Source organism: Zootoca vivipara, chromosome 3, assembly GCF_963506605.1.
Source record: "Zootoca vivipara chromosome 3, rZooViv1.1, whole genome shotgun sequence".
In the NCBI taxonomy this organism is placed as follows: Eukaryota; Metazoa; Chordata; class Lepidosauria; order Squamata; family Lacertidae; genus Zootoca; species Zootoca vivipara.
In genome coordinates, this window is record NC_083278.1 from 93,572,746 (window position 1) to 93,587,283 (window position 14,538).

The 14,538-nt window shown below is 39.5% G+C and overlaps 1 protein-coding gene across 1 annotated transcript in view; it reads left to right on the forward strand.

Moving 5' to 3' along the window:
* Window positions 1-14,538, forward strand: part of USH2A (usherin) — a 452,818-nt gene that overhangs the window by 93,182 nt on the left and 345,098 nt on the right. The window contains exons 17-21 of the mRNA XM_060273280.1: window positions 2,421-2,579; window positions 5,581-6,075; window positions 6,905-7,177; window positions 9,034-9,191; window positions 10,159-10,303. Of these exons, the coding sequence (XP_060129263.1) occupies window positions 2,421-2,579; window positions 5,581-6,075; window positions 6,905-7,177; window positions 9,034-9,191; window positions 10,159-10,303 (1,230 nt within the window). The remainder of the gene's footprint in view (window positions 1-2,420; window positions 2,580-5,580; window positions 6,076-6,904; window positions 7,178-9,033; window positions 9,192-10,158; window positions 10,304-14,538) is intronic.

The following is a 14,538-nucleotide window of genomic DNA, read 5'->3' on the forward strand; positions in this document are numbered from 1 at the left end:
TTGGGAAATCAAGGTTCCAGGTTGTTTGGAAGCTGTTGTTTGTGTGTGTGGGCTGCTACAGATGTTTGTGCTTTTTACATAAGCACCAGCAGGTAAGGCTGCTCAGTGAATTCTCTGTGTAGAGAAAAGTAGGAGCTGTAATGCCTTAAGAGGGTTAAGGGTCCACAATGAAGCAGTTTACCTTACAACATCTACTAAATTCCATAGGGGGCTTAACCAAGTCCCAGCCTGGCCATATTTTATTAATTTATTAAAACTACTAATAATTTCCTATGAAGCATCTCATAGCGATGTACAGTGATAAGAACATATAGAAAACAGTCACATACATAAAAACAGTTAAAGAAATTGCATATACTGTATAAAAACAATAAAAACCGTATTACCTATGAAAAAACAAAAACTACTGCACATATAAAACCAGTTTCAACTCCAATGTTTTAAAGACAGTGTAAGACCTTTATCACAGAGTTTAATGGCAAAACCCTTTCAGAAATGGCCAGGGCTCCCATTCATTTCAAAGGAGCTTATTCAGGAAACGGTCTTGTTGGATTGTGCCTTGAAGCTGCAATTCTGTATGCACTTCCCTGGGAGTAAGTCCCATTGAATTCATTAAAGGCAGGTGGAGTTTACTTCTGATAATACATTTTAGGACTGCACTGTAAATGATGTAGCATATCATGGGTGCATCAGATATTCTTCTGAGTTCTATGTTTATGAAAGTATAAAGTTCTTTTTTTAATATAAAGAGCCTGGAAATTGCATATCATCAAAAATTATTTATATATATACACACAACATGGAAGTCCTCTGTCTCCATTCATTGCTTCAGTGTTTTCTTTTCACTACTTCCAGGTTCTACGGTTAAGGAAGTAGAAGGGTTAATATGTTCTCACAGTCCTAAAATTTTATTCATTGTGATAATAGTTTCAAAGTGTTGTTTCAAATGGGTCAATAAAACATTTCTCTCCTCTCTTTGGAGTTGTTTTGTTTCTCTTAGGAAAATTTTTCTGGCTTTTAAAAAAGAAAACCGCATTGCTTTTAAGCCTGTAAAATTCTCTGCTGTGTTGCTTTTAAGACCGTGAAGTGTATTGTGCGTAATTTCACACCTTAAAATCAAGATCAATATATGTACACATACCCCACACTGTCCCTTCATCATACAACACAAGGAGCCACAAGGTATGACTACGGTTTCTCACTTAAAAACAAAACCCTAAAATGTACTGTAGTTATCTGACCCACATAGGGTTAAATTTATTATTAAAATAATCATTTATTGTGGGAGCAAGACAGCACCTTGATGTATATTTCTTCCTTCTTTTTCATGCTCACTATATTCCAGAAACACACAACCAATTTTCTAAGTCTGCAAGTGAGGAGTTTTATTCATACATTAAAGGGTGTTCCTGTACATATTGAAACTTAAATAAATATTTCAGATATTTGAAATGTAAAATATCTCACAAGCCTGATAATGCTGCAAAATATATTAGCAAAGCTCGGGATAGGAGTCTAAATTTTAAAATCTGACATCTAAGGGAAGAGAAAAGGCAAGATGTTTCTTAAAAAAAAAAAGCTGTACAGCAATCCTCTATAGTTTGGGCCTCTTCCGGGATTTTGGACTGCAACTCCCACCAGCCTCAGCTAGTATGGTCAATGGCAAGGGATCGTGGGAGTTATAGTCCAAAAACTCTAGATGACACCAGGTTGTGAGTTGACTCTATGGCTTGAGGAAATATCTTCCCCAGCTATTGTCACATCCTGAAGAGCACTGTCACTGTGGTAAATTTTTGTGGGGAAGACTTACAACTTGATGAGGCTCTCAGTGTTCATCACACATTAGAACATTCGGCAGGAGGAAAAGCCCACCATATTTTCATTAATATGGAAAAATAATAAAAGTCATAGTAGAATATCTTTCAACTGAGTAAGTTGGTCATCTGTATTGAGTCTGTGCCAGTTTCTCCGCAAGTAGCTTGCATAAACAGACATCTGAAGGGAAAACAAGCTTGTGGGTGTCTGCAGGGAATACATAGAAAAAGACCAGAATTAGGATGGGAGTGGAGAGGCAGCATGAAGCGAGGGATCTACTTACTCCTTTCAGATGTCCCTGCATCTGTATGTTTGCTCTGTATTTGTGCATTGTGCAGATTTTCAGCAAAAGCACCCTTAAAGTGGTTCTTTAGGGAGAATTATGCTATTTTAGATGTATTGCACAGTGTTTTCTAATGTATGCTGGCTGGCTGCTTTGTTTTGGCTTTTCTTAAGATTGAACTGGTGAAACACAGCGCTCCTGCTTCATATCATTTTCCTCTGCTAGAAGAAACTGTTTCTTTTCGTTTTTTTAAATGCCCTTCTGCTTACGAAGTTTGGTTGTCTTGGTGCCTAAATGTGGCTTTTATTGCGTTGCAATCCAGCTCCTTCTCAGCAACCGCCACCAGGAGGAGAAGTTGTAAATTCTTCTGCTATCAGACTTATTTGGAATCCACCAGATTCTCCAAATTCAAACTGGCTTGTGTACAGGCTGTATAGAAATGGGAGTCAAATCTATATGACAGAGGATAACTACCCTTACCGTGAGTGCTCATGAATACTACCTATGCATATTTCACTGTATGTATGTATGTATGTATTTGAATTTGTATACCACCCTTCATCAGAAGAACACAGGGCAGCTCACAGCATAAGAATACAAAACGAGAACATAAAATACATAATAAAAAAAATCAAAAATAAACCAATACCCCCCAAACATATTTGAAGGCCATAGAATCAGCCAAAGTCCTGGTTACAGAGAATTTTTTTTTCACCTGGAGCCTAAAAATATGTAATGAAGGCTGGGATGACTCAATAGAAGATGAGACTCTTAATCACGGGGTTGTGGGTTTGAGCAGAACACTAGGCAAAAGATTCCTGCATTCCTGGTGGTAGAACCTTCGTGGTGCCTTCCAACTCTACTAGCCTATGATTCTGTGAGTGAATGATGAAGGAGAGCCTCCCTGGAGAGAGCATTCCACAAATGGGAAGCCACCACAGAAAAAGCCTGTTCTTGTGTTGCCACCCTCCAGACCTCTCATGGGGGAGGCACACAAAGAAGGGCATCAGATGATGATCATAGGGTCCAGATCAGTTCAAATGGAGGAAGGCCATCCTTGAGTTATTGTGGTCCTGAGCTTTTTAAGGCTTTATAGGTCAAAAGCAGCACTTTGCATTGGCCCGGAAACTAATTGGCAGCCAGTGCACTCGGCCCAGGATCAGTAAATATGCTCAAACCGTCTTGACCTGTTGAGCAACCTGACTACCAAATTCTGCACTAGCTGAAGTTTCTGAACTGTCTTCAGAGGCAGCCCTAAGAATAATCTAGATGTTACCTGAGCATAGAGGAGAGAAGATAGGCTATCTCCGTCCAGATAGTGCTACCTTCTAATACAGGGGTCAGCAAACTTTTTCAGCAGTCCACTGTCCCTCAGACCTTGTGGGGGGCCGGACTGTATTTTGAAGAAAAAAAAATGTACAAATTCCTATGCCCCACAAATAACCTAGAGATGCATTTTAAATAAAAGGACACATTCTACTCATGTAAAAACATGCTGATTCCCGGACCATCCGCGGGCCGGATTTAGAACGCGATTGGGCCGCATCCGGCCCCCAGGCCTTAGTTGGGCGACCCCTGTTCTAATAACATTAGGGTCCACTGGTACTCCATCCAAGACTTGCTTACAAGCCTTGCTTCCTGTAGGCAGTCAGTTTAGTTCTGGTATCAGGTGATTTTACCATTTCCTGGTCAGCAGCCATATTTTCAAATGAGCAAATCCAACAAATTTAACTCCCCTTACTGACCCTCTTTCATCTATACAGTACCAAGGAACAGGTAAAGTGGTCTCTTTAACCACCACCACCCGCTGTGTGAATGGCAAAAGATTCTGTGGCATGGCAGCAACTTCTTCTTAAGCACCTCAGTTACTATGGTAACTCCTATGTCCTTGTGTCTTGCTTGTGCAGGAGAAGGGGTATTAAATAAATGAAAGGCTTCACCACATCCTCTCTTGCTCATCATACTGGAGGGAAGGAGAGAGGGTTGAAGAGCCATTTGCTATCCCCTCACCTTAAGTTGTATAATAGTCTGTGTAGTGGTCATTTGAATTGGGTCTGTGCTAGGTTCCAGAGGGAAAACATTATGTGGGCAGATTTGGTCTAGTCGCTTATATCTATATCACATGTTTATCTGTCCTCCAAAAGGAGTCAAGTATCCTTGAAATCGCAAGTGTGAAATCATGTGGGGGAGGTCAGGCTAAGAGACTGACTGTCCAGAGTCACCCCATGAACTTCATAGCTGAGCAGGGATTTAAACCCAAGTGTCTCCAGCCTAAGTCCAGTACTCTAGCTAATAGATCATTTTGGCTGTCATATGCTTGCATTACTCTTTTTATTGCCTAGAGATTGGTAGTAGTGCACAGAATGAGTCCTGGTCCTCCAGCTGCTGAAGTCCTAAGTTTAGTACTTGCTTCAAGTTCAGATTCTGACACTTTTCTGTGTACACTATCCACTTTTCTATGTACACTATCTTACTGAGCTATTCTGGGATAAATTATGCTTTACATCTCTCATATCCTAACAAGAGTGTTTAGCAATTCAAATGTATATCCGAGAGGTTTACTAAAGTCCCTGCTATATTCTTGGAATTGAATGGAGCAATCCTTCTAGAATAGTGTGCTGATGCCATTTCGAAATCATATTAACATCGATGAGCAGCTGCTCTTAAAACATTAACTAACTACTGGTTTCCTAATCAGAGACTGTTATAGGCTTGTTCAACAAATCATTATTTTCTAAAGCCACAACTGTTCCTTAAAAAAAAAATTACCATTCTGACATTTCCTGACAATCATGATAATTAATGATGTGAATATAATCTACTGTTTGGCATTTGAATACTAAGATAAATTTGTTAATGCTGCCAGATTCTTATGTTTATGACTATATTCTTAGTATGTGTGTAGCATCTGTAAGACACACAGGGGACACCACCTAAGTGCAACAGCGTGCATACAGGTCTTAGTACTAAATGAGAGTTTCAAATTACAAATGTAGAAGCATTGAACTTTTCAAGGAAAATTAACAGTAGTCTCCAAACCTGGCCTGATTATTTGGCTGATGGCTTTGCAACATTACAGTGAAATGATTTTGAGAGTTCTTTTAGAAGGAAGGAATAGGCAATAGATGGAGGGGGGGGGGAAACCCCATTCTTTTTCTTCTGTAACTCTGATACTTTCAGATAACACATTCTTAAATGGTGAAGCTATTTAATACATAAAATAATGCAGAAAACAACCATTACTGTTTATTAATGAAATTAAATTTATAGAGACTTTACTAAAGCAAGGAATATTTTATTCAAGTTTACCAGCAGCAGCGGAAAGCGTTGTTGTGGAAGGTCCTTACTTGATTACCCTCCCAGCATTGGTAATTACAAAGTATCCATTATACTGCAGGTTTAAAAAAATAAAAATGAGAAATTTACATGTGGCTCCTTGGGATCTGACAACTGAAATATAACTTTTAATGTTTATATTGTAGGCATCCAGATCTTCACGGATACCTCTTTATCTCCCTATTCCTTCTATTCATACCACCTTGAGGCCAGCAATGTCCATGGATCTACAAGCAGTGCAGCCTTGACATACAGAACACAGCCTGGGATACCTGTAGGAAACTTGCATTTAAACCCAGTTATTCCTGTTGGACCACACTCTGTTTCATTCAGCTGGACAAGCCTATCAAATGACTCTGGTCCGATAGAGAAATATGTATTGACATGCACTTCTTTACTTGAACTTCAGGCCTGTGACCAGTATGAAGGCTTAGAAACCTCAACAACTGTCTGGAATCTGATTCCATTTACAAAATACAGTTTTTATGTTCAAGCATGTACTCATGGAGGCTGTTTGCAGAGCCAGGAGGTGGCAATAGTTACTGCACAGGCCCCACCTGAACAGCAGCATCCTCCGCTTGTACAAACTATCAACTCTACATCACTGGCTATAGAATGGAATCCACCCAATAAAGCAAATGGTAGGATTCTATTTCTACTGCTTAAGTAGGTACAACATGTTTTGCTCGTATAAGTGCATTTTAAAAATATAATGTTTACTGGGCACAACCTTTTCTCCCCAGGAGAGGTAAGCGGGGCTGGTGAGGGGCATGTAATGGATGGTTAAGTCTAGTCAAAGGCGACTATGGGGTATGGTGCTTATCTCACTTTTCAGGCCAAGGGAGCCAGCATTTGTCCACAGACAGCTTTCTGGGCCATGTGGCCAGCATGACTAAATTGCTACTAGCACATGGAGGACCATAACAAGTGCCAGAGCGCATGGAAACACTGTTTACCTTCCTGCCTACTTGCCCTGGCATGCTTTTGAACTGCTAGGTTGGTAGAAGCTGGGCCGTCATGCGGATTTGAACTGCCAACCTTCTGATCAGCAAGCCCAAGAGGCTCAGTGTTTTAGACCACAGCACCACCCACATCTCTTACCTGGTGAAGGGTATAGTACCAAGGACCACAGAGATAACCAGAGTGCTTGGTGGTGTGACATTTACTTCTGGGCCTAAGGTTTCCCACTCCTAATGCAAGCATTCTTAAACAAAATTTCTCTTAAACATGTTGCTTTGAGATGAAAACTACATCACAAAATTTGAACAATTGGAAGAGTCTATCAGAATCCATAGGAATTAAATTCCTCAAGCCTGTGGGAGGGCAGGTTTTGCAATGTATTGTGGTTGTAGTTGTATTTATACAGTGCCGTCAGTGGACAATGTTTCTACCAGTAGGTGGTACTAGACACAGAAGTATTTTAGATCCTTTCCGGCTGACATAACTTTGGTAAACCACTGTTCTTTCTAGGTATAATTATTAGATATGAATTATATATGAGAGGAACCCGACAGTCGGATGGAAGACATATTCCTCCTGAAAATCGTGTTTTCGAAACAAGTGGGTGGTTCAGTCCTCACCCAGAGATTGAATCTGCCAATGAGAATGCTTTGAAACCACCTCTTACTAGCACCAACATCACTGATTTGGAGCCATTCACAGTATATGAGTTCCGTGTTTTATCAATCAATATGGCCGGCAGCACATTTTCTCGTTGGGCGTCGCAGAGAACAGCAGAGGCAGGTAATTGTTAACCCTTGTAAACTCATTATCAAGACTTAGATTTTTCTTTCGGAATATGCCTTTCGAACCTTACTCCTTGACATTGCTTCTTCATTTAGGTTTCACCTTATAAGTGCTATTATAGGATTCTTTGCCATCCTCTTAACAATTTAAATTCACTAGTATTTCCCCATAACAACTGTGCTTAAACTATACTACATTTAAAGTAGTCTTATTTACAGAGTCTTAAGACAGTATACCAGCAGTATGTCTTCATTTTATTTTGTCACATTTCTCACATATTACCTTCATGTCAGAGTGAGCTTTATGATGATCATTGACAGATGATCATTGAATGAATTCTGGAAGTAGATGTTATGGAACATGTATAGCTGCTGCCAAAAGCTAACCCTACCCCCCTGCACAGTAAATTCTACTCAAACGAAACACATAAAATGGCATCATTGTTTTGCGTATTTTTTTCCATTTCTGCCAGCAGCAGGTTGAATAGATATGTAAAAATTTCACATGTAGTTTGTGATAGTGGATGACCTGTGGGTTTTCTGCTTTGATGGGATACATACATGGGGTGTCATAATGTCTACACCTAGCCTTATGCTGCTGCATTTAAATTATCTATGGCATAAGCAGACCCACTCTCCATTGAACTCGGTGTAACTGAAAAAGATTTAACTTTGTCTGGATTAGGCCCTTACTTTGAAGTATTTTTTTTTCATGGGTTGATTTGAAAACATGTTTAAAAACATTTGTGGTCTCTGATCTATTTTCATGAAATTGGTGGATGTGGTTGATGTCCAGGTTCAATCCAGTTAATTATAACTTATTAAGAAGGGTTCATAAGCATAATTTTATTTTAAGAGTTGTCATATTGAATTAGCTGGTTGTTTATAATTGTACATTACTTTCTAGCCAATGATTTCTCTTTCACTTAATTTTATCTGCTAAACAGATAGGAAGTCTTCCACTATGTTGGATAACAGTGATTTATACTTTGTTATGCTACATTTAAATGAACATTTGAGTCCCATATTTACTTTCTTGGAAGTAAACCCTACCTATTTCCATTAAATTGACTCTCAGAATCATTTGGTTAAAAAAGATCATAACAATAGTCTAACTCAAGTCAACCATGTAGGTATCTCAATCCCAAAGACATTTCAGTTGAACACAAGCCCCATTGATTTCCCTCAGCTGGAACTTAACGTATGAATAAATGGCTGAAAGCCAAGGATTGTGGATTTGGATGTTAACTTTTAAAAACCCAGCATTTTTGCTGTGGATGGATTTGTAAATGGTATTTTCCAAAAGACAACCATTTTACAGTGCCTATATGTCTTGAAAAATGGAGGCTTATCCTGCAGCAGTCACATGTAACATAATTAAACATCTCTGAAATACCAGCTATTATAATACAGGAGAAACATGTTGATTTCAAAACTGCTCAGCAATTAAATTTACTTTGACAGTGTATAAGTGTTCAACAATTTTTCCTCTAATCAGGGTTTTCCTGGGTCGCAGAATGGCTGTGCTTCTAAAAATCCACCTGCATTATTCTGTGAAATTTACACTGTGTTTCAAATTTTAAGTGGTGGTTAGGGCACCATAAAAATAATAGATCCCATACTTTGCCTATAGGTCGGATACATTTACTTTAAATTTGTAGCATTGAAAACCATATGAAAATTCCTTTTAGACCTGAAAATTAATATCTACAAGCTGCTTATTTAGAAATTGGATGCAAACAGCCATTTTATCAAGTTTAACAGATGGTATTTTACAAATATAGTGGGAAAACTTGCCTGACACATGTTGTTCATTTATTTTATGATAAATTAGCACATTTATTTGTGTTTTAGCTCCTGTATTCATGCCACCTCCATCAGTATTCCCTCTTTCACCATATTCTGTCAATGTATCTTGGGAAAAGCCACAAGATAATGAAGCAAGAGGAGAAGTGATGGGGTACAGCGTCAATGTAATTACTGAACAAAAAGTATTGCCAGTGTATTCTCAGGTATTATTGTTATTAGCAATCTGTTTTCTCTGCTTATTGATATATGGATGTTATAAAGTGGTCCCAGTCTTGTTGGATATGCCAAATTCAGATTTGCCAGTGGAGCAGTGCTTGCCATTATCAAAGTGCAGTGGGGAGTATCAAAGTTGTTACTATGGCATTTTGCCATACTTTCTGTTTGTTTGTCTCCGTATGAGAGGACATGGCTTGTTCCTGGCAAATTGTTCTGAAGGGAATGTCTGATGGCTTGTATACATGAAGTCATGGTTTAATTCTGCAAGCATTTAACTCTGCAAGCATTCTGCAAGCATACCCAAGAGGTCCAGTGCGGACAAAACATTTCTTAGTCTCCTGGCCATTGTTAAGAGATCAGGAGTGGGCTGCTTGCTGGAATGCTCCCTCCCTATTGTGGATTTTTCCTTCCTCTTCTTTTCACTATAATAATGCCCATCTAAACTACCTTAAGGAAAATTCATTTTCTTAATGCTAAACCCACTAGGGCTGATATATAATTAATATTGGTGATGATACTAATAAATTTATCTGTTTGCAAGAGACAAGTCTTCTCTTTGAAATACTTGTTAGTCATCCCTCTTATTCCATGGTGATTGGGTTGGTAGATTTCATCACAGAATGGTGTAATGCTTAATCTACACTGTTTGTAAAAATAACCATTTCTGTTTATTTGTTTATTTATTGACAATCTGCTAAATCTGTGATTGCATAAAATCAGTGTAAGTTGCAACACTACAGTTTATATTCAATTACAATTTATATTCTAGTTCTTTGAGGTTCCTTGAAATAGTCCTGTTTCTACTAATGGCTCTTGGCAAGTGTATTAAGGTTAAAAAAGGTTTTATTTTAAATCAGCAAAAGCTAATTTCTTTTTGCTAAATGTACCTTCTTATCAGTGTAAAATAATGGAAATGCTATCAAGATAGCTGTCTTAACTCTATTTGCTTTTTAGGTTCTGTATGTTGCTGAAGCTGATGAACAGTCCTACACAGTGGAAGGACTAGAACCATACAGAATTTACTATTTTACCATTACTTTCTGCAATCAAGTTGGCTGTGTGAGCAGTGAGCCGGGAATGGGACAAACTTTAGCAGCAGGTAAGGGGAGATAAAAAAATTGTATTGAAGTATAAATTCAGCACGTATCTTTCTAATGAGCACCATTACAGATGATCACAGGTTGATGCACAGTGACTGAGATAGGTACTGTGTTAATATAAAGTGACTAGCTTAATTGGTATTTGTTTACCATGACAGATTAAAAACAAAACACCATGTTTTCCACATAGGCTTGTAGTGTATTGGAAAGCCTGCATGAGTTTCTTTTTCATTGAGAAGCCATATAACATACATTTGTTTGTTTGTTTACAGTTTCAGCAAATAAAGTACATAAGCCTAATGTCCTATAGCAAAAACCCACCTTTCTCCTAACCGGGAGTAGTGCAGCAAGTTTTTCTGAGAGCTATATGTATGATTGAAACCTAGGAGGGGGAAAAAGGTACACTTGCAGGATGCATAAATGTTCGCATATTTGGATGCACATGTGACCCTCTACCCCCACATAAATTGGCATAATGTTTGAATATGATTTGTCTGTTTATTGCTCTACAGCAGGCATCCCCAAACTGCGGCCCTCCAGATGTTTTGACCTACAGCTTCCATGATCCCTAGCTAACAGGACCAGTGGTCGGGGAAGATGGGAATTGTAGTCCAAAACATCTGGAGGGCCAAAGTTTGGGGATGCCTGCTCTACAGCATACAGTAGGGACAGGGAAGATTTTTCAGCCCAAGAATTGCAACCCCTTCTATGTCAGTAGGAAGCACTGGAAGCAAAAGTTGGCAGAGCAATGAATGTTAATTTTACCTTTGCACAGTGGGCTTGTTCCCAACCACACTGAAACATCCCTCTCTGTCTTCCATCCAGGCAAGCAATAGGCATTATAAGAGTCTGAGGATACATTCCAGCCAGACAAAACATTCAAGGAGAATGCAAAGCAGGATAGGCAAGGGGTGTGGCTAGGGAGGAGTCCTGAGAACAAGATAGAAAGGCGCATTTAGTCACTGGGTCTGAACTTTCCAATCCCTGGTGTACAGAATTATACTCCTCAACATCAGTCTCAAACACTCAGCTGAGATGTGTAATTTGGAGAATCTGTAGGTGCCAATCCTTCAAATCTTTGTACCTCAGGATTCTGTAATATATTGTAATGAACAGTTTCAAATTTAACTAATGGAATTTAGATAGGACCCTTGGCTATTATTAGTGATAAAGCATCGTTTCCTGCTTATCTGTCAATTCCTTGAAAGTAAATAGCTCATCTAAACCTGGCAGCTTGTTTATTATTGTTTTAATAATTTGGTATCAGTCACATTAAACCATACAGTAGATTGTAAAATTGAGTGACCAGTAGATTTAGATATATTAATTGTTCGGTATTTTTCTATTAATCATTTCCAGGTTTGGAAAGTTGCCATTTTAAGCCTATATCCACTTACTTGAATTAACTCTTTTCACTGAAATCTAGCAAATGTGCTATGTGTGTCAACTCTTGCTGAGACGCACAAGCAAAATACAACTGACAAATTATTTTAAAGGCTAATTTAATTAACAATCTCCTTGGTGCTCATTATCAGGAGTAAATACAAGAGCAGCATCTGAAATGCATTTTGATGTAGCATTGTGGGTGTTTGGGGAAAGAAGCTGCAGATCCAGTTTTGCTAGGCTGTGCATATAACATACCTTATGAAGCACATTTAAAACCCAGGGCATCCCCAAATAATCCTGGGAACTGTAGTTTACCTGCCACTGAGCTACAATTCTCAGCACCTGTAACAAACTACAGTTCAAATGTATGGTGTTTACATGAAGGAGAGAATTATGCTCTTTGCTCTTTTTCAGTGGCTGGTTTTCTTTGGTAGTCTGGAAGACCAATGCAAACCAAAAGCAGAGGGACTGCTTACCAGATACCAAGTGCTTCCTTATTACTGTATAATACATTTTATAACAGTTGTAGGGAGATCTGTCCTGGAAAGTGAGGGGACGTGAAAGGATCCACAGACTTCATCGGGTTCATTACACAGCTTCACTTGGCATGTTATGTTCCCAAGACAATTTATGAGAGAGACTTTGGAGTTCTGCTTAAAGCAAAAGTTCCACACAACTGTTGGCTCTGGGTTGTTCAGAGCATCCCTTTGTAAAGTGGTATGGATCCCTACCTGCCAATAGCACTGCAGGTGTAGTCATCTAGTATCATGAGAGTGAACCTCTTTTTTGAAAAACCAGCTTGAACTTTCCACCTGCATTTATCCGCTTTATATTTGAAACCTTAGAAGCAAATGATACTTCTATACCTTTTCATCATGGAGTTTAAAGTAAACACATGGAAAGCAGCAGAGAAGTGCCATGGAAACCTGAATAATTATTTTCTATAGGGAATCATCAGATATTACTGTTAAAAAATGGGACTGATGCTCCTGCAAATAACTCTGATCGTCTTTGCTGCCAATGGTGAACAGCTGGTGGCTGAGGGAAGATAACCATTTGGTTATTGTCTCTTGCTCATGTGTCAAAGCAAAAGTGAATATTTAGACATTCAGGGGGCATGACAGGCCCATCTGTGTAGGTGTTGCCGGGCAAAACCTGCACAAACAGAAGGATTGTCAGGACCAAGCTGGCACAAGGAGAGGTGCTCGTGCAATGCGTTAGCACTCCTCACCGCTCCAGGTTTCACATATATTAAAATCAGACAATAATGCTAATATTTCTACAGATCCCATTTTAAGTGTAAGCAACAGTAAGCTTGGATGTTTATGCTTGGTGTCTCCAAATTAGAATCCAGAACATGCAAACACAAATCTGAACTTGAAATCTGAATCAAATTCCCACTGATGTCTAAGAAACACAGTTATCATTTATTTGTCAATTATTAAATATGAGTTTCAAATAATTGTGAAACATTTTAAATGCCTAATGTTGATCTTAAAGTGGAAATATAAACGTGTACTTAGGGCTGTCATATGTCCAGATTTTCCCAGACATTACCAGGATTTAAAAGGCGGGAATTTCTGAAAGGTGGCGCTTTGTCCTGGATCTTAGGGCAAGACAATTGAAAAATCATGTTGTTGTTTTTTGGTGTTTTTGTAAAAAAAAAACTTTTGGGGTGTCCTGGTTTTTACTTTTTGAAATATGGCAACCCTACGTGTACCCTACGTGTACTGCATGTTTTATAGCAGGTGAGCATGGTATTCAGAAATGATTTTAAAGTAAATGGCCTCTATATAGCAGACCCCCTTTATATGAGCTTGAGCTATATGATGGCAAAAAAGGTAAAGGGACCCCTGACCATTAGGTCCAGTCGTGACTGACTCTGGGGTTGCGGCGCTCATCTTGCATTATTGGCCGAGGGAGCCGGCATACAGCTTCCAGGTCATGTGGCCAGCATGACAAAGCCGCTTCTGGCAAACCAGAGCAGCACACGGAAACACCGTTTACCTTCCCGCTTGGAGCGGTACCTATTTATCTACTTGCACTTTGCTTTCGAACTGCTAGGTTGGCAGGAGCTGGACCAAGCAACGGGAGCTCACCCTGATGCAGGGATTCAAACTGTTGACCTTCTGATCAGCAAGCCCTAGGCTCTGTGGTTTAACCCACGGCGCCACCTGCGTCCCAGATGATGATGGTACTGATTATCTATTTGTACCAGTGCAATCATAAAACACTGTATTGCAAATTCATTGGACAAGATTCAGCTAAAGTTGGTCATGACTAAATAAACAAGTTCTTTGTGTGATAAGCTTAAGTCCCATTGAACAACTTTGTCATAGTGAGTCCCAGGCTAAGGATCATTAGGAAAGGAGTTGAAAATAAATGCCAGTGTCATAATGTGGTTATACAAATCTATACAAATCTATGGTGTGGCCGCATTCAGAATACTGTTCACACTACTCTCCTGCTCTCAAGTAGGACCCTGGCAGAGACACATGCCCGACTGGCATGTTCCCTCCCTCCTGGTCATAGTTGCCAAGTCTCCCGTATTCCCTGGGAAACCCCGGGTTTTCCAGCCGTTTCTCGCTGGCAGCCTGGATTTAAAAAACCCCCGTAAATCCCCTGGATTCTTACCAGCCCATTCTGTGCATGTCTGGAGTCTCTGGATATGCGCAGAAGCGATTTCTGGCGCCATTTTGGAAATGGGCAGAGCATGCGTAGAAGCGACTTCCAGTGCTGCTCTGCCCAGTTCCAAAATGGCCACAGCGCGACTTTCGGCACTGCGGCCATTTTGGAAATGGGCAGAGCATGCATAGAAGCAACTTCCGGTGCTGCTCTGCCCAGTTCC